The sequence below is a fragment of the Heterocephalus glaber genome, unplaced genomic scaffold, assembly GCF_053883595.1.
Source record: "Heterocephalus glaber isolate CG9 unplaced genomic scaffold, H.glaber_assembly_v1.0 deba00001532, whole genome shotgun sequence".
In the NCBI taxonomy this organism is placed as follows: domain Eukaryota; kingdom Metazoa; phylum Chordata; class Mammalia; order Rodentia; family Bathyergidae; genus Heterocephalus; species Heterocephalus glaber.
The window spans coordinates 5,316,176-5,336,788 of NW_028258330.1; the positions used below are offsets into that span (position 1 = coordinate 5,316,176).

General features: G+C 43.7%; 2 protein-coding genes across 3 annotated transcripts in view; both read right to left on the reverse strand.

Moving 5' to 3' along the window:
• The window catches only part of Kat14 (lysine acetyltransferase 14), a 32,603-nt gene extending 19,878 nt beyond the window's left edge, over positions 1-12,725 (reverse strand). For both annotated transcript variants that reach the window (XM_087189037.1, XM_004840863.4), the window contains exons 1-3: positions 12,467-12,725; positions 10,612-10,730; positions 6,651-6,772 (exon numbers count right to left, since the gene is read on the reverse strand). In XM_087189037.1, the coding sequence (XP_087045163.1) occupies positions 6,651-6,772; positions 10,612-10,730; positions 12,467-12,725 (500 nt within the window). The remainder of the gene's footprint in view (positions 1-6,650; positions 6,773-10,611; positions 10,731-12,466) is intronic.
• Positions 12,726-12,877: 152 nt separating this feature from the next.
• Pet117 (PET117 cytochrome c oxidase chaperone) lies at positions 12,878-16,889 on the reverse strand. The gene is made up of 2 exons (XM_004840865.4): positions 16,738-16,889; positions 12,878-13,175 (listed from the first exon to the last, which is right to left on the reverse strand). Exons 1-2 carry the CDS (start codon positions 16,831-16,833, stop codon positions 13,026-13,028), a joined length of 246 nt encoding a protein of 81 aa, XP_004840922.1. The 5' UTR covers positions 16,834-16,889; the 3' UTR covers positions 12,878-13,025.
• Between the last annotated feature and the right edge of the window lie 3,724 nt (positions 16,890-20,613).

Below are 20,613 nucleotides of genomic sequence, written 5' to 3' on the forward strand. Positions count from 1 at the left end.
GTAGGTTAAATTTAAGAGTGTTTGTTTAATTTTGGGGCCGGGGATTTAGCTCAGTGGTTTCACCACCTGCTGTGCAAGCGCAAAGACCCGAGTTCGATCTCCAGTACCAAAAAAACCCAAAACTCCAATTAGCCATGATCAAAAAAATCTTCACCAATACATATAACAGTCAAGATTCCAGAAATCCAACACAAGAACATAATATTAAAAGCTGTTGAAAAAAGAAACATATCACCTATAAAAGAAAGCCCATCAGAATCAGCAGACTTCTCAACAGAAATCCTCAAGTCAAGGAAAGCTTAAAGTGAATTATTTCAAGCCCTAAAAGAAAAGAACCTCCAATCTGATCAGGCTGGCAAGGAAATACTACTCTGCTAATTTATCAAAAAGGGAGAAAGTGTCCACCCAGCCAGACTGAGTTTCCCCTCTCCGCCTCTGAGGACAAGAGGGGTGGCCATACTTTGGAAACAAGGTTCATTTGAGGCTCTGGTGGCCAGGCTCTGCCCCCGTGTGGGCTCAATTTCTGATAATGAGTAAATCCAGACACAGCTAAAAACAAACAAACAAACAAACAAACAAAAACCCTCCAACCCAGACTGATGTACCCTGCAAAACTGTCTTTCAAAATTGATAAAGATACTTGCACGACAAAGAACATCTGAAGAAATTCATGACCACCAAACTACCACTCTAAAATGTTCTAGAGGACATTCTAGAAAGAGATAGCAAGGACCACAACTCCATGAACCCCAAGAGAATGAATCTACCCGGCAAGGTAAGCAATTAAACGGGGGTGGGGGGGACCAACAACAGAAAAATAACACGACAAGGATAGGTCAATACATATCAGTTATAACCATCAATGTAAATGGTCTCACTTCAATCAAAAGAAACAGACTGGCAGAATGGATCAGGAAGCAAGATTCAACAATATGTGGCATTTAAGAAACACATCTGATTCAGAAAGAAATTAATAGGGCCAGGGATGTAGCTCAGTGGAGCCACACCTGCCTGACAAGTGCAAGGTCCTAAGTTCAATTCCTGGTACTGGAAGAAAAAAAAAAAAGGAAACAAAAAGAAATTTATAGATGAAAGTCCAAGGATGGAAAACAATACTCCATGCAACAAGAACCCGGTAAAAAGCAGAGGTAGCTATCCCATTTGCAGACAAAGTGGATTTCAAGCCAAGACTGATTACGAGAGACAAAGAAGGTCACTACATCCTTGTAAAGGGAACAATCCAAGAGGAAGAGATAACAATCATAAATGTATATGTACTAAATACCAGTGCACCCAACTATGTAAAACAAATATTAACAGACATGAAAAATCAAATAAGCACTAATACAATTGTAATGGGGGACCTCAATGCCCCACTGTCACAAATAGACAGATCAACTGGACAAAAAAAATCAACAAAAAAATATCAGGGGCCAGGGATTTAGCTCAGTGGCATTGCACTAGCCTTGTAAGTGTGCAAGGTCCTAATTTCGACCCCCATACCAAAAAAAAAAGAATCAGAACTGAACCAAACTTTTGAATAAATTGATTTAGTAGATGTTTACAGAGTGTTCCACCCTACTATATCAGAATACATATTCTTCTCAGCTGCAAATAGGACATTTTCCAAAACAGACCACATACTAGCTCATAGAACATGCTTAAGTAAATGCAAAAGAAGTCATATTGTCCCGTGCATACTGTCAGACCATAGTGCAATGAAATTAGAAATCAATGGCAAAAGAAACCACAAGAACTTCAGAAACACATGGAAATTAAATAACATTCTCCAGGGACAGGGATTTAGCTCAGTGGTTTCACCACCTGCCTCGCAAGCACAAGGTCCAAAGTTCGATCCCTGGTACCAAATAAATATATAAATAACATCCTCTGAATCACAGATGAAATTAAAGAAGAAATTAAACAGTTTCTACATTTAAACAATAATGCCAAAACAACATACTGGAATTTATGGGACACAATCAAAGCAGTCCTACCAGAGAAACTTTTTTTTGTCTGTGTGTGACACAGAGTCTCACTATATAGTTTAGCCTGGCCCTGAACTCACTATGCAGCCCATGCTGGCCTTGAACTCATAGCAATCCTTAGCTTCCCAAGTGCTGGGCTTGCAGGTGTTTGCTACCACGCCCAGTAAGGCAAATTTATAGTGGTGTATTCCCATAATTAAAAACAGAGAGGGGTCAAATAAACAACTTAATTTTTTTTTTAGTATTTTTTTGTATTTTTTTTGTATTTTAGGCTGGTACCCCTGCCTAAACAACTTAATGTTGAACCTCAAGCTTCTAGAAAAAGAGCAAGTCAAACCCAAAGCTTATACAAGGGAGCAAATTATAAAGATTAGAGCAGAAATTAATGCAATTCAGAATAAGAAGACAATATAAAGAATCAGTGAATCAAAGAGTTGGTTCTTTGAAAGAGTAAATAAAACTGACAAACCCTTGACCAATTTTATCAAAAAAAGGAAAGATGGGCCAGGGATTGAGCTCAGCGGTGCCACGCCTGCCTCACAAGTGCAAGATCCTGAGTTTGGATAACCAGTACAGGAGAAAAAAAAAGGACAGAAAAGACTCAACTCCGTGCAATTAGGAATGAAAAGAGTGAAATCACAACAGATTCTGCAGAAATCCGGAAGATCGATAATTACTTTGAGAACCTGTATTCTAGTAAGATGGAAAACTCAGAAGACATGGACACATTCTTTTATTTATTTATTTTTGGACAGATTCTTGATACATACGAATTACCAAAGCTGAATTAAGAAGATATAAAAATTCTAAATAAACCAGTGTCAGTCAATGAAATTGAAGATGTAATTAAAAACCTATCAACAAAGAAAAGCCCAGGCCCTGACGGATTCACTGCTGAATTCTGCAAGAAATTTAGAGAAGACCTAATGCCACTACTTCTCAAACTTTTTAATGAAATCAAAAGGGAAACAATACTCCCAAATTCATTTCTGGAAGCAAACATTACCCTGTTTCCTAAACCAGAGAAGGAACCAACTAAAAACGAGAATGAAAGGGAGGGGGTTTAGGCAGGGAGTGGGACAAAATAAAATTTATTTTTAAAAAAGAAAGAATATTACAAAAGAGAGAAAAAAAGAGAACTATTGGGCCGGGGATTTAGCTCAGTGGTTTCACCACCTGCTGTACAAGTGCAAGGACCCAAATTCGATACCCTGTACCAAAAAATATATATATATTATTTAAAAAAAAAAAGAGAGAGAGAACTATAGGCCAATCTCCCTAATGAACATCACCACAAAAATCCTCAATAAGATACTGGCAAACAGGATACAGCTAATCATCAAGGTTATACAACCATGACCGAGTAGGATTCACCTCAGGGATGAAAAGAAGACTCAACATACTCAAATCAATAAATGTAATATACCATATTAACAGAGCCAAAGACAGAAACCATATGATCGTCTCAATAGATGCAGAAAAAGCTTTGGACAAAGTCCAACACCTATCCATTATAAAAACTCTACAGAAAATTGGAATAGATGGTCTTTATCTCAATCTGATAAAAGCCACCTATGACAAACCAACAGCCAACATCATACTAAATGGACAAAAACTGAAAGCTTTCACTCTAAAATCAGGAACAAGACAAAGATGTCCACTATATTCAATATAGTTCTGGAAACATTATCTAGAGCAATTACATAAGAGAAAGAAATTAAAAAAATAAGGATAGGAAAGAAAAAAGTTAAACTATCATTATTTGTGGATGACATGATACTCTACATACACACCCCAAAAACTCCACCAAAAGTCATCTAGATTTAATAAACAAATTCTGTAGCATGGCTGGATAAAAAGTCAAAACTCAGGACCAGGAATTTAGCTCAATGGCACCACGCTTCCTTGCAAGCGAAATGTCCTGAGTTCTATTCCCCGTCCCCCCCTAAAAAAGTCAACACTCAAAAATCAATAGCATTCCTGTACATAAATAACAAACTCCTTGAGAGAGAAATCAGGGAGACAAACTTTCAAAATAGCATCCAAAAAAATAAAATACCTAGGAATCAACCTAACAAAGGAAGACCTTTACATCGAAAACTATAGTACTCTGAAAAAGGAGATCAAAGAGGATATCAGAAAAATGGAAAGATATCCCTTGTTCTTCGGTAGGAAAAACCAATAAAGTGAAAATGGCCATACTCCCAAAACTGTTACAGATTTAATGCAATCCCAATCAAAATACCAATAGCATATCTCACAGCTTAGAGAAAACAATCCTAAAATTCATTTGGAACCAGAAGAGACCTAGAATAGCAAAAGCAATCCTGGACAAAAAAGCAAGAGGAATCACAATCCCTGACTTGAAATTATACTATAAAACTACTATGATAAAAACAGCATGGTACTAGGGCCGGGGATTTAGCTCAGTGGTTCCAGTGCCTGCCTCGCAAGCGCAAGATCCCAAGTTCGATCCCCAGTACCAAAAAAAAAAAACCAGCATGGAACTGGCAAAAAAACAGACCTAAGGATCAATGGAACAGATTAGAAGATACAGAAACAACTCCAAACACACTCGGTCACCTTATCTTTGACAAAGAAGCCAAATACCTTCACTGGAAGAAAGATAGCCTCTTTAATAAACAGCGCTCAAAACACTGGCTTTTCCACTTGCTGAAGATTAAACCTAGACCCATATCTTTAACCATGTACTAAACTAAAATCAAAATGGATCAAACATCTAAATATTAAAACAGAATCACCTAAATCTGCTAGAAGACAGAATAGGTAGATCTCTTGAAGACATTGGTGTAGGCAAAGACTTTATGAACAAAACCCGATCACAAAGGAACTATCAAAAAGAATCAATAACAGGGACCTCATCTTATTAAAAAGCTTTTGCACAGCAAGAGAAACCACCAACAGAATGAACAGACAACCCACAGTGTGGGAAAAAATTTTTGCAGCTGTTCCTCAGACAAATGACTACTATCTGTAGAGTATATAAAAAACTCCAAAAAAATCAGACCCCTCGAATTTAAAGACCCAGTCCAAAAATGGGCATCTGAAATGAATAGATACTACTCAGATGAAGCAGCAGAAACAGCAAATAAATACATGAAAAAATGTTCAACATCACTGGTCATTTTAAGAGATGCAAATTAAAACAACACTGAGATTCCACCTCACACCAGAAAGAATGGCTGTCATCAAGAAATCAACCAATGGGCCGGGGATTTAGCTCAGCGGTTCTGGCACCTGCCTTGCAAGCGCAAGGTCCCGAGTTCGATCCCCGGTACCAAAAAAAAAAAAGAAATCAACCAATGGGCCGAGGATGTAGCTCAGTGGTTCTGTCACCTGCCTTGCAAGTGAAAGGTCCTGAGTTCAGTACCAAAAAAAAAAAAAGAAATCAACTAATAACAAATGCTGGCAGGGCTGTGGGGAAAAAGGAACCCTTCTCCACTATTGGTGGGAGTGTAGACTGATGGAACCACTGTGGAAATTCCTCAAAATCAGGTTCCATTTGACCTAGCTATTCCCCTTCTTGGTATCTTCTCAAAAGAATTAAAAGCGTCATACCACAGGGAGATATGCACACTCATGTTTATACCAGCACAGTTTACAATAGCTAAATCTTGGAAACAGCCCAAATGCCTATCAACTGATGAATGAATAAAGATGTGGGGTTTTTTTCATTTTCTTTTTCTTTTTTTTTGGTACTGGGGATCAAACTTGGGACCTTGTGCCTACAAGGCAGGCAGCAGAACCACTGAGCTAAATCCTGGCCCTTGTGGTTTTTTTTTTAATATAATGGAGTACTACTCTGCCATAAAGAAGAATATGCTTAAAAAAAAAAAAAAGAATACACTTGAGACATTTCTATCTAAATGGATGCCCCTTAAGTCCATACTCTTAAGTGAAATAAATCGGACACACATTTAAATACCACATTTTTCTCTGGTGTGAGAAACTGAAAGTGAAAATAAGAACCAAAACGTATAATAGATATTGGGAAATGGGAAGAAAATGTTCAAATGAGAAGGGGAACAAGGGATGGGGGAGGGGGAAAGGAAAAAAGGGAGAAGAAAAAAGAGACTAGATGGACAAAATGGAAACAAAGCTTTTGTAAATAAGGAGAAGAGGGACTGAAGAGAGGGGAGGGGAATGGGACAAAACGAAAGCAAGATACATCATGTACAGGTACAAATTCCCTATGATGAATGTTATCATTATGTATATCTAAAATGTATCAATAAATGTTTTGCTTCAAAAAAATTTTTTTAAAGCTAAGAGTAAAAAAGAGGACTGGGGTACCTCAGTGGTGCCACTGCCTGACAAGTGTAAGGTCCTGAGTTCAATCCCCGGTACCAGAAAAAAGAGTAAAGAAGAGTCAAGCATGGTGGGGCATGCCTATAATCCCACCATTTGGGAGGCTGCGGCAGGAGGATCACTTTGAGTTCAGGCCTGCCTGGGCTACACAGTGAGTCCAAAACCAGCCTGAACTACACAGTGAGACCCTGTCTCAAAAAACCAAAAAAAAAAAAAGAATCCTGGAATTCAAAATTCTTTGTGACTGACCCAGTAAAGCTCCGAATCTCTATCAGGGATGCACTGGGCTGTCACAATTCCCTGTAGGTGTAAGCTCTGCCCAGACCATGTTACCTGTTCCCCAGCAAGAAGGCCCAGTGCTTCTCGATGAAAGCGCAGATGTCCTCTTTCCACCGGAAGTAGCCCTGACGCCCACTGCCTTCCAGGGACAAGTTGTACATGGCCAACATGACAACCTGCAACACAGAGAGACTGGGCTGGGAGGCGATGGGGAAGGATGGGGGTCTTGGGGGAGGGGCTCTCTCTTGTCTTAAAGTCCGGGCAGGCATGGCGAGGTTGGGGGACCAGGGACTTTGTGTGCATGGCTCATCCTGTGCTGTGCTTATGAGCCACATTCCTCTGCTCGGTTCTGTGCAGCTCCTCTGTCATGCATGTAGGCCTGCTGTGTGGCTGAGGGACATCCGGACAGAGCGCGGACACAGGCTTCACCACAAACCCCATGCACACACCACGAGGCCCTAGGGGAAGGGTGCCCAGCCGCATCCTCCCGCTGAAGCTCTACCCACTCTCTAGTCAGGATTCTGAAATTCAGCCATGCACACGGAATGAACGGGTAATGAAAAGGTCAGGCTGCTCGGCCCTCACACCATGCTCAGGGTTCCAATGCCCAACCTAGGCCAGGTTCACGGTAAGGGTTCATGGCCCTAAATGGGGAGGTGATTTCCAGAAATATAAACAACACATGCTTAGTATAAAAGACTCGAAAAACAGCAAAAGAACAAAGAAGGAAGCTAAAAATCACTTGAAATCCATCAAGAAATAACTTCTGCTCAGTGTGGTGGTGCACACCTATAAGTCCAGCACCCTGAGAGGTTGAGGCAGGAGGATTGCAAGTTTGAGCCCAGCCTAGACAACTTAGTGACTTAGCAAGACGCTGCTTCAAAATAAAGAAATAAAAAGAGCTGGGATATAGCTCCATGCAAGGTCCCTGGATTCAATCCCTAGTACCACCAGAAGAATAACAACTTTCAGCATTTTAGTAACTGTCCTTTCATATACTTCTCTGCATCTATTTATGTAGGTTTTTTTGGTTTGGTTTGGTTTTGGACACTGGGAATTGAAGCCAAGGCCTTTTCACTGACCTATGACCCCAGGAATTTTTAAATTTTTATCCCAAGACAGGGTCTACTAAGTCGACAAATTGCCCAGGCTGGGTTTGAATTTGTGATCCTCCTGCCTCAGCCTCTCCATGCTGGGATCAGAGGTGTGCATCACCGTGCCAAGCTTAGAAGATAATTCTTAAATAACTTCTTCTCTCAAGGAGTACCCTGCAGCTTTAAAAGTCTGCTAGAGGGCCGAGGATTTAGCTCAGTGGCACCATCCCTGCCTTGCAAGCGCAAGGTCCTGAGTTCAATCCCCAGTACCGGAAAAAAATTAAAAAATTTTAAAAGTCTGCTAGGTTGCAGTTAATGCCCGTCTTTGTCCCCAGCATTCAATATCCAGTGACCCTTCTGCAAAGAGCTATGTTTACACAACATGGGTCCAACTACCCTGATGTTCTGAGTTTCAATTTGCCATCCTTAACCTGGGAACACAATCAAGCCCAGACCAGAGTTCTATAGCTCCACTTTTGTTTGCATCAGGCTGAAAGGGCCAAGGAAAGTCATGGCCCAGCACATGGGAAGCTGAGCCCGGAACGAAGAGGCACTGCAGCTGGGTGGCAGTGGTCATGCACAAACATGAATATACAGAATGCTGCCCATCTGCACGCTGAGCAGCAGTGAAGCTCATGTGTCCCTCACTTCAATTTAAAGAAAAAGTCACTGTTCAGTAATTTTCTGTTTTCTGAGACAGTGTTTTGCTACATAGTTGAGGGTGACCTTGACTGCAAAGTGATCCTCCTGCCTCAGCCTCCCAGAGTGCTGGGATCACAGGTGTGCACCTCCACACCTGATTACTTATATATTTTTTTGGCAAGTCAAAAAAGACTTCTTACGGGCCAGGGATTTAGCTCAGTGGTTTCAACACCTGCTATGCAAGCGCAAGGACCCGAGTTCGATCCCTGGTACAAAAAAAAAAGACTTCTTACATTCACCACTAACAGATTTCATGAGATCTAACAAAGCACTGATAAAGCTCTAATAATTAAGATAACAGTAGGGGTGGCCACAGCCTACAACTTACAAAGAACACCATAAAGTGGTCAAAACAGCATAATCTAAAACCTTTTTCATGCCAGGGATTTAGCTCAGTGGTGCCACCGCCTGCCTTCCAAGTACAAGTTCCTAAATTCCATCACCGGTACCAAAAAAATAAATAAAATAAAATCTTCTTCATAACTGTTTATGTTCTTCAAAGCAAAATGTGCTACGGGTAATAACCACGTGTATCTGGTTCTTGAAAATGCGCCCAACGTCAGCTGTCTGAGCACAGGGCCACAGCCTGCTATGGGCACTTAGTATTTGCTGCACGACAATAACCAGGGGTGGGGTGTCTCTCCAATGGAGTCTGAGCCAGCAAGGGTTGGGCTTGAACCCCAGCACAAAGTAAAACAAAAACCCCATAAAAACCAGTGAATCATGCATAATTCATCTCTTTTACTACTACAGACCTCAGTATCATATATACATACAAACACACACACACACACACACACACACACACACACACGCTTTTCTTTTTTTCCCCCTTTCTGAGATAGGGTCTCACTATGTTGTTCAGGTTGGCATTTTACTATGTATCCCAGATTGGCCTCAAATTCACAATGTTCTGCCTGCCTCAGTCTCCCGAGTGCTGGAATTACAGGTGTGTACCACCACACTAGGCTTATATACATTGAATAAAAACAAACCAAAAATATTAACATAATCTAGAAGTCAGTGGAAAGCTACTGCTCAGGGTATAGTTGGCTTAGCTTTGTGTTGGCACTAAAGACAGGAGTGGACATAAGTATTCATCAAGAAAAAAATACTCAAACATCTGAGCCCAAATGCAGAAGACTGGGTTATGTGAGCTCTCACCATCTGCACACATTACTTCTTCCACATCTGGTTCCAGTGTAGCACCATGTAGTTTTATTGTTCTCAAGTGGCTGCCAAAACATGTGAACTTTATTTTCTATTAAAATGAGAACTTGGGCTGGGGATTTAGCTCAGTGGTTTCGCTGCCTGCTGCGCAAGCGCAAGGACCCAAGTTCGATCCCCGGTACCAGAAAAATAAGCAAACAAACAATAAAATGAGAACTTCGCTGGCCATGGAGTTCACTCCTGTAATCCCAGCCCTCTGGGAGACTGAGGCAGGAAGATCACAAGTTCTAGTCCAGCCCAGGCAATTAAAAAGAAAAAATAGGGCTGGGGATGTAGCTCAGTATGAAGGCCCTGAATTCAAACTCCAGCACCGGAAAAAAAAAATTAATTCATTAAAATCAGGACTTGGCATTACATATAAATAAACCATATGAGATTTTCAAGAATCTCAAACCCCATTCCCTAGGTTAGCAGGGAGTACTTTTTACCACGAATTTCTATCTCTAACTATTCCATATTCTCTTTTCATTGTGAAATAAAAAGTGCTCAGCTGGGTGCAGTGGCACATGCCTGTAATCCCAGCACTTGGGAGGCTGAGGCAGGAGGATCTCGTAAGTTTGAGGCCACCCTGGGCTACATAGTGAGTTCAAGGCCAGCCTGAGCTTTGTCTGAAAAACTAAAACCAAAAAAAATAAAAGGGCCCCTTACATCAGTGCAAAATCGGCTAAGTATGTTGGTGCATACCCGTAATCCCAGCACTCTGGAGACTGAGGCGGGAGGATTTAGGGGAGTTCTAGGCCAGCTTGGGCTACATAATGAATTCAAAACCAGCCCAAACTACTTAGCAAAATCCTATCTCAAAACACCACAAAAGGGCCGGGGATTTAGTTCAGTGGTTCCGCTGCCTGCCTCCCAAGCTCAAGGACCCAAGTTCAATCCCCAATACCAAAAAAAATAAAAACACCACAAAAGAAGAGACAATCCAAAAGCTCCCCACAGGCTCCTTGCTGCAAAGGTCTGGGGTACAACCTGTGAACCCCTCTACTCACCTGCTGCCATGTCAGTTTCAGCCGCTCGTACTGCTCCTTGCCATCCGCTGAGCAGTCGGAACAAGTAAACCTAAAAAAGTTATCTCCCTTAAGGTAACTGAGCTGTTCCCTCAGCTGACCTAGGAGAAAAAAACAGAAGTCACATGACAGGTGGGCCTGAGAGTGGCTGCTACCCAAACATCTCAGTTCCACAGCCAGACTGCCAAGAGCCCACACTCAAGTTCTCCTTTGTAAAAAGATCGGGACTCTCCTAAGGCCAGGCTCCCAGGAGAAAGGCCTGAGCAGCATGTGTCCCAGCAGTCTCATTCCTGGTTCCCAGGCAGGCTTCTCATATTCCCTTCCTGAGGCCTTCTGCGCTCCTGCCTCGGCCAAGCCCAGGCTAGGAACTGGGGCTGCAGTGGCCATTACTCCCAAACCCGAGGGCTGCAGAGGAGAAAACGAGTCACACTCACACGGTCTCCCATTTCCCAGCACCTCAGAACCACCTAGACAGTGGTTCTGTTCTAACAGTGCCTGGGCCCTGGGGCCACCCGGATGGAATCAGATCTGTCTAAGGTGGGCCCAGCTTTGCTTTAGCTCCCCAGGGAATGAAACCAGGGCAGCGACAGGGAAGTGCTAGGGGCAGAGAAGCCCTTAGAAGGGGGGTGCTCTTCCCACAGGAGGGAGACAGAAGGAGAAAGACAAGGTCCAGAGCAGGGGAAGGGGGAACTGGAAATCAGTGGTGAGCAGGAATACACTGGGCATGGGGTAGCCACGGGTGCCTGAGAGATGCGGCTTCCAGGAGGATACAAACTCGCAGAGTCTCAGGGATAAGAGAAGAACTGTTTGTGGAGCAGGAACAGTCAGCCTGGCCTTCACAAGGTTTTGAGTATGCGTGGGGCCAGAGGTCAGCAGGCACTGGGCCATACAGGGCACTTTACACTGACCTGGGAGGACAGAAGGACAGTTGCTGAGACACCTGGACAGAACCTGTCAGTGAGTCAGACACAGACAACCCAGAAGCAAGAAGTAGCTAAACAGTACATTCTAGGTTTTCTGTGAAAATGTTATTCTTATTAAGTTACTATTAATTTGAATAGTCAAACACATTTTAACAAAAACATTTGCATAAAATGAGCAACTTCACAATTTTATACATCTCTATTTTCACTTAGTTACCAAACCTCTTACACAAAGCACTCTTCCCATAGGTATCTTTCCAATCTTGCCCAGAGGAAATCCTGATGTGCTACCTGATCACATGATGGAGCCAGGCAGGAGCAGCTGAAGAAACAGTGTGATGGGCTAGGGATTTAGCTTAGTGGTTGTGCCGCATGCCTCACAAGCACAAGGACACAAGTTCGATCCCCGGTACCAAAAAAAAAAAAAAATAGAAAAGAAAAGAAACAGTGTGACTTCTGCCACCTGGTAAAGCAGGAAGCAAGACTGGGCCCGGGACAGGGATTCAACAACTTAAAGCCAATTCCCCCCTTAGCTCAGTAGTGGCCATTTCCCACATAAGCCAAACATAACACAGTAATTTTTAAGAGCTTTAATTCTATACTAGAACTAGAATTTGGCCCTCAATCTATAACATAAACTTGCTAAGAAAAATGTGATTAATTCCTTAAGTAACACAGGATTTGCAATTTTCTAACTTTTATTGGGTTACCATCAAGAATGTGAATTAACAATGGGAGATTGGCAATAATTTTTATCAGTTCAAATGTGTCTGTTTCATATAAGCTTGAATTTGATAAACTAAATTAATGATATATAATAACAAGTCCACTGGACACTCATGTTTCTTCCATGGGTTGAGAAAGCAAACCTTCACCCAGGGACTGACAAGTCAAAGGAATAAAAAGCTTCTTACTGGCTGGTATCCATTTTTGGCACTTGTCGCAGAAGTAGGACAGCTGCTCCTCCAGCCACGACACATCGCCCTCGTCACTGTTGAGGGAGTCCCCGCTCTGGTCATGCGACAAGTCCACCGAGGCCTGGTCCTCCGACTCCACGATAAGGAGGGTCTCGCCCTCCACCTCCCCCTCCTCCAGCCCCTCGGAGGTGGACGTCCTGGTGGCCTCATCGTCGTGGCGGCTCAGCAGCCCACTCAGGTGGACACTGCTCTCCATCCCTCCTGGGCCAGAAGCGCCTGAGCCAACACCAAGCTCCAGGCAGCAGCTCAAGGGCTGCTTAATGACCCCAGGGACAGCAGCGTGTCACAGAGCATCTGCCTGCAGCTTCCTCACTCAGACACAAGGCTTCTCAAAGTAGGGCCTGAGAATAAAGGGTCCACTGTCCTTTATTCGATCAAGCTTAAAACTACAGTAAGGAAAAAAAGGACAAAGGTCTCACCACGCTCTTCTCCACCAACACACACACGCACAGTCTCGGAGCTGTCTGTCCCAGAAACAGTTCACACTGACCAAAAATCATGTTTTTTGAGATCCCTTCTCCAACAATATCTTCTCTCTTTCTGCTTCAAGTTGCTCAGTCAAAATAATCTGTTCGCCCAAAACACGAATGTTTTCTTTTTTCCGGTTTTGCCTCTCAAGGTCTCGGATCACTCCGTCACGAAGCCTCTAAAAACATAAGAAACAGATTTTAGTAACACCCTGAGCAGGTGGTTCCCAACCTGTGCCATTCAAATCCAAATACCAGTGTTACCAAAATACACTTCAGAGGCTCAGATTCCAAATGCCCGATTACTATTTCAACTCTCCATCCAAATATGAAATGTAATGAAGAAACTGGAAGAAAAATTTGGTAGTGTGCTATAATGTTATCACTGAGATGACTTCTTACCACATCTTAAGAAATTCCTGAATATGTAGTACAGAAAACTTAACAGGGCCAGGGATTTAGCTCAGTGGCACCGCGCCTGCCTTGCAAGCCCAAGGTCCTGAGTTCAATCCCTGGTACAAAAAAAAAACAACAGGAAATAACAAAACCGGAAAAAACTGGCACTACATGGAATTTTAAAAATTTTAACTGGTGGCACACACCTGTAAGGTGTGAGGCAGGGGGAGGAGGATCAAAAGTTTGGGGAGTTTTGCCTTGGCAACTTGGTGAGACCCTGTCACCAACAACAAACAGGGCTGGGGATGTAGTGAGGGACTTGGGTTCAATCTACACTGTTGCCAGAGAGAGAGAGAATGCTTTAAAAATACTGCACTAACACTATGAACTATTTTCCTGTTAGGAATTATCCTAGATGAACAAACAACATCAACGCTGGGCATCATGCTGAATGCCTTATAGTCCTAGCACCCTGGGAGGCTAAGGCAGGAGAATCACAAGTTTGAGCCCAGACCAAGCAATGTAGTGATTTAGCAGAATTCTGTCTCAAGATAAAAAGGGCTGGGGTTGGGGATTTAGCTCAGTGGTTCTGTCGCCTACCTCAAAAGCACAAGGACCTGAGTTCAATCCCCAGTACAAAAAAAAAAAAAAGTGCAGCAAGATAAAAAGGGCTGGAAATGTAGCTCAGTATGAAGGCCTTGGGGGCCTGGGGATTTAGCTCAACGGTTCTGCCTACTGCCTTGCAAGTGCAAGGTCCCGAGTTTGATCCTGTACCAAAAAAAAATTGGACTCTTTTTAGCTGGGGATTTAGCTCAGTGGCACCACGCCTGCCTCCCAAGCACAAGGTCCTCAGTTCGATCCCTGGTACCAAAAGAGAGAGAGAGAGAGAGAGAGAGAGAGAGAGAGAGAGAGAGAGAGAGAGCGAGCGAGCAAGTATGGAGGCCTTGGCTTCAATCTCCAGTATGCAAAATAATAAAAACAGAGTGTGAGAGAGAAAACATTACTGAAATCTTAACTATTGGGAATATAAGAAAATAAAAAACCAGCCTTCTCCTAGTATGTAAATTATCAAGTTTTAAATTATATAAAAATCACTAATCAATTACATAACAAAGAGAACATGAAAAAAAATACTACTACCAGAGGGAAAATAAGGCCCATCAAGTTATCTTGACAGGCACTAAAAAGAGAAGTCCAGAACATTGGCCTGATACCTGAAAACACTGATTCGGTCCTTACCAATAACTGACATGTTATCTTCTACAGATCACAAATTAAGTTTTAACAACAGCCTTAGAAGGTAGAATTAATGGGGATGGGGCCTAAGGCCTGGGTATATTTGGTTTTAAGCTTTTTATATTTATTTTTAAAACTTTGCCTAGTCCCACTTGCAGGACCTCCCCTGGGCTTTCAGCATCCTTCACTATCGGGGAGAGCTGGGAAGTATGAGTCCTGGCACTGCTGGGTCAACAAAAACTTAACTTCCTAAGCCCTGTGCCTTTGGCAAGATCCCCACTGAGTCAGAAACAGAAGTGCCCACTCCACTGTACCGTGTCCCTGTGCTCCTTACAGGACACATCTATACCCTTTCCACCCATCCTTTGCTATTGAGGTATTGCTACACACACACACACACACACACACACACACACACTTGCTTTCCTGCTTTCCACTTAACTACCTTCTACCTAGTAACCACCTCCCCAGCTAACCACCAAGACCTCTTCACTATCACAACCCTAACACCTAAAGCTCTGGCTTATGTTCCATTACAAATACCCTGATAACTTACATAAACTCAAAATATCAGAAGTCGCAAGTGCACAGAATACGCCTACCCAGCATGAGGTTAGCTACCGGTACATGTAGCAGATCATGATCTTGTGGCATCTTGGACCCTGCCCAGCATTTTGAGAAAGGATCATACCACACATCACTTGTCTGGGAAAATAACAAAATACAAAACGTCAAGTACAGTTTCTATCGAATGCAAACCATGTTGCTCTCCCAAGTTCAAGAATCCTAAGCTGAACCACTGTTAAGTTGGAGACCACCTTTCCTTGGTTTCTGCAAGGCTGGACGGGAAAAGGGGATGTATACAAAAAGCTTACCACCGTGCTTGGTATGTGGCAGTCAGAAAACAGAGTCATTATTTGATTTCTTGCCCCTTTGAACCTCTGGGCACACTCACAGTGCCAATCTTATCATGCCCTTTCCCATGCTGGAAAGGAAGTTCCTAAGGAAGGTCTGCATGTAACATAAACACTGGTTAATCTATTCAATCTTTTCCCCTTCTCCAACCTCCAAATAACTAAACCTTTCTATTTCCCGCTTTCCCATTCTCTGACACAGTCGTTCTCAACCCTGACTATGTTAGCGTTCTCTGGATGGCTTTTGGTACAGACCTAAATGAAGTCCCCATACTAAACCGATTCTGGTTTAATTGGGCGTCCAAGCCCCCAATAAAAACTTCCCAGGAACACAGGATTGGTAGCCAGGGATCTTCATACAGCCACAACCCACCTCTATCAAAATCACTGGCTTCATCAACCTCAGGATTGCGAAGACATCTGCCCTCCACTTTCTCAGGTTTCCTGGGGATCAGGATCTTCTCTTCCTTCTACACAGGAAATCTGCCTCTATTCCCAAAGCTGCCCCCTTGGAATCTAGCATTAATTTCAAATCTCTCCTCTCTTGATTCCTAATCTCAAATCTCTCATCTCTGCTTGCTCTCTATTTCTCCCGTTCATTACTTTCAATATTCCGCAAACCAGGTTCAACTCCAACACCTACTCCCCAGGTGTATCAACGACTGGCTTGCAACGTTCATCACAGCTGCAGATTCTTAACAGGCGTGAAGCGACCGCTTCCTGGTCTCCTACTCCTAGGGTGCCCAGTGGGCTGCCGGGCTCACGCATCAGCCCCTAAACCTTTGCTGACTTGAAGGAGAAAAATGCGGACTCGGGACACACGACCAGCCGTTGATCGCTAAGCTAAGAACATTTCCAGAAACATATGTGCCAAAAAGGAACCACTGGACGGTATCTCTGTCCTTTCCAGAACCTGCAGTCAGCGCAGTGAACTGTCCGTCCCGGCAGGAGGTGACGGCTACCTCAGCCAAAGAGCCCGGCCGCAGCGCGGGTAGCGATCACCGCCCCAGGGACGGGGGGCGGGGACTCTGCCACAACGCACCCCAGAGCCCCGCTCCACTTCCCGAAAGGATCGAACCCCCAGAGCGCACTGGCCCAGGCGGGACCGAGAGGACAGCGGGGACCACATCGCCTTGACCCCGAGGCCCAGGAACGACGTGACCGGGCCCAGAAGGGCCAGTCACTTGCCACCGACCTGCCGGTCCTGCCTCTGCCTTAGATGTACACCGGCCACAGTGGCCGCGGTAAGCACCACGGAGAGGCCCAGCACCACCTTGGAAGCCCGAGACATGGCGCGCCACCGCGTCCCCGCCCGCCGAGGTCGCCGAGCATGCGCAGAGGCCGCCAGGCATGACCCCTGGAGCGCAGAGCTTCCGCCCCCCAGCAGCACCAGGTGCTAGCAATCGAAAGCCGAACACCGAGTGCCCTGCGTACCCTTCAGGAGGAGGGGTGCCTCAGACTGGGCTCCTAAAGCGCTCCTCCCGGGAGCTGACCCTGCGTCCTGTCCCATCCCCACCTCAACACCTTGAGGATGAAGACTGCAGATTCAAGCCCAGCCTGGGCATTTTACTGACTTAGCAAGACCCTGCCTCAAGATTAAAAAAACATTTTTTAAAGGGCTGGTGATATACCTCATTGAGAAGACCCTGGGCTCAACCACTATTACTGCCGGAGGAAGAGGAGATGAAAATCCTTCCAGCTGAAAAGCAGGCTGCTGGAGATGGCTCTCACTATATTGCCCAGGCTGACCTCTAACTCCTGGACTCAAGGGATCCTTCTGCCTCAGCCTCCCAAGTTCCCTAGTGCTAGGATTACAAGAGCACACCATGGCGCCCCTCGCCTGTGTACTTCGCCCTCTTCGGTCCTGGGATGGAAGCCAGCGCCTTGCACGAGCCATGCAACCTTCCACCACTGAGCTATGCTCTCAGCCCCTTTCCATGCCATCTTCTAGAGACGCTTCCCTACCCTTGGAACCTAAATTTCCAGGCCAGTAGTGCAAGATTCCTGGTGCGAAGCGATATGTACAGGGTGTCACCGTGAGCATAAATGGTATGAGGCGAATATTACTCTTAGGAAATGTAATAAAATGAAAAGATACCTTTTCCAAGCATCATTCCATCTTCAGCATTTTTTTTCATCCTCGGAGAATGAGCCATTGAATTGGAAAACAAGAGTTCCAGCCCTAATGAACCTTGAAATGAGAAGCAATCAGGGCGTTTCTCTACAAAATAACAATTATATTAGACTGCTCTTTACTTGTAGACACCAGGTATTTTCATCCCTGTATAGCAGTGACCTTCCACAGAGACGTGAGGCTTTAGAATGTATATCAGGGAGTTACAGGGCCTTTTTCCTTCTATGATTAATATTTCAACTTGTCTTCTTGAAATGTATTCTACTTTTTTAAAAATCCCCCATGTGGGGCTGGGGACTTAGCTCAGTGGTTCTGCCACCTCCTCGAAAGCTCAAGGTCCTGAGTTCGATCCCCGGTACGAAAAAAAAAAAAATTCCCCCATGTGTTAACTGTGTCAAATAAAAAAGTGGAGTATCTGTTTAAATATTCAAAAGCTTAAGTGGGATATTTTTTGTGATTACGGTCACTGATGTTACTGAGCTGTGAAAGAGTGCCGGCATACTATCAAATATTGAAAAGCAATTATTTCTCCCATGAAAATTATTTCCATGGGAGGGCCGGGGATTTAACTCAGTGGTGCCGCCACCTGCCTCGAAAGCCCAAGGTCCCGAGTTTGATCCCCAGTACCAAAAAAAAAAAATTTCTATGAGAAATAATTACTAGTCTAAGTACTTTTTGTTTGTTTTTCAGTACCAGGGATTGAACTCATGTCTGTGCACTTGCCTGGCAGGCACAGCACCACTGAACTACATCCCCAGCCCTGTTTTCGTTTTTTTTTTAGACAGTCTCATTATGTAGTTCAGGCTGGCCTTAAACTCATGGGAATCCTCCTGCCTCAGCCTCCAGTGTGCTGGGGTTTTAAGTATGTACCATCAAACCCAGCTCTAAGTATATTTTTAAGCATGTACAGTGTCTTAGAATAACAGCAGTTTTCTGGGACAGCTTGAAGAGTTCCTATTAATGAATAGATTTTCAAAAAGGAAATTCAGCACTTGCCAGCCAGTTTTTTTCTGGTGTGAATTAGATTGATTCTTTCAATAAAGTTTGACTGTGGATTCATGGTAACTGCTCCAAGCAGCTCAGTACTAGGAAGGGAGATAGACTATATATCTAATCACCGCAATAAAAAAGGCAAGAGCAACAGTTGACAAGTAGCAAATGCTTGTGTCTCCCAAAATTCATATGTTGGAACTCTAACGTAATGCTTTATGAGATGGCATTCCAAAAATGACTGCTGTTATGGTTTATATCTAGATTTCCACAAAGACTCATGCGCTTATAGGTGGGGTTCTGGAGGTGATTGGATCATGGGGTCCAGATACTTATCAGTGGGGTACAGCTGGTTGTGGTGTTGACAGGCGAAGCCTGGTGAGAGGAGGTGGATCACTGTGGGTGTGGCCTGGAAGGGTCCTTCTTCCTCTCCTTGGATCTCTGTCTTTCTCTGCTCCCCACCATCATGCCTGAGCCGCTTCTCCTCTGTGATACCCTCTGCCATGCTGCCCTGACTTGAAGCCAGCAAACTGTGGAATGAAACCTCTACTGTGAGCTAAATAAACCACTCCTTCTTTAACTTTTACTGTCAATATTGTGTCTCAGTGACAAGAAAGTAATACAAACAACTGCCAACAAACTTTGCCAGAATAGAATAAACACTGCTTAAGTAGGAGACTTGCTGAGTAGAATTGAAGAAGACAAGCAAATGAAACTGAAGTGAACAGAAATAAAAAGGAAGGGAAAGAAAATGATGAATGTGAAAAGCAGACAGAGGAAATCAATACACATATAATCAGTGTCCCTGAAAAAGAAAACTAAAGCGACAGAACAGAAAATATATTTATAGATGAACTTTAATAATTTTTTGGAGATAAAACCATAAATTGAATGGGTACCTAATGCCTAAGGAAAACTGACTTATAAACACAGTCCAGGGCCAGGGATTTAGCTGTGGTATGGCTACCTACCTCAAAAGCACAAGGTCCCGAGTTCAATCTCTGGTCCCAAAAAACAACAACAGGGCTGGGGATTTAGCTCAGCAGTGCCACCGCCTGCCTCAAAAGCACAAGGTCCCAAGTTCAATCCCTGGTACCCAAAGCAACAACAACAACAACAACACAGTCCAGTTTCTGAAGTTATTGGATTTAAGAGATAAAGTGCACTTTAAAAAACGATGCAGGAAAAAAAAAAAAAAAAGAAATGTTGCAGGGCTGGGGATTTAGCTCAGTGATTCCACTGCCTGCCTCGAAAGTTCAAGGTCCCAGTTGGATCCCCGGTACAAAAAAATAATAATAATAAATAAAATGCCTGGGCTTCACAGTTTGTTGTGATGTCCTGGGGAAACTATTCCTTTGGGATGGGGATTTACCTCAGTGGCTCCTCCGGCGCCTGCCTCACAAGCTTGAGGTCCCAAGTTCAATCCCCAGTACCAAAAAAAAAAAAAAAGAAATGATGCAAAGAAGGGCCGGGGATTTAGCTCAGTGGTTTCGCCACTTGCTGCCCGAGCGCAAGCGCATGGACCCAACTTCGATCCTGGTACCAAAAAAAAAAAAAAAAAAAAAGAAATGATGCAAAGAAGCTGGGTATGGTTGTACACACCTGTAATCCCCGCACCAGGAGGTTGAGGCAGGAAGACTGCCGTAAGTGCAAGGCCAGTCTGAACTACATACTGAGACCCTGTCTCAGAAAACCATGCAAAGTGATTAAGTAACTGAAAAGGAGGTTAGACTTGCCCTGTCTTTACAGCTATATTTGGTATTGGAACAGATGAGTACATTTTATGCAGCCCTCATGAAAACAAAATGTGACTTAAAAAAAAATTTTTTTTTGAGACAGGGTCTCACTATGTAGCCCAGGCTGGCCTTGACCTCACAGTGATCCTCCTGCCTCAGCCTCCCCTGTGCTGGGATGAGAGATGTGCCCCACTACACCCCACCATGTTTC

Bases quoted from the DNA above. Each gene is read 5' to 3' on its own strand.
- Pet117 (XM_004840865.4), bottom strand. From the start codon at position 16,833: ATGTCTCGGGCTTCCAAGGTGGTGCTGGGCCTCTCCGTGGTGCTTACC. The intron at 13,176-16,737 runs GTCGGTGGCAAG...TTATGTTTTTAG, and splicing joins GGCAGAGGCAGGACCGGCAG to AGGCTTCGTGACGGAGTGAT.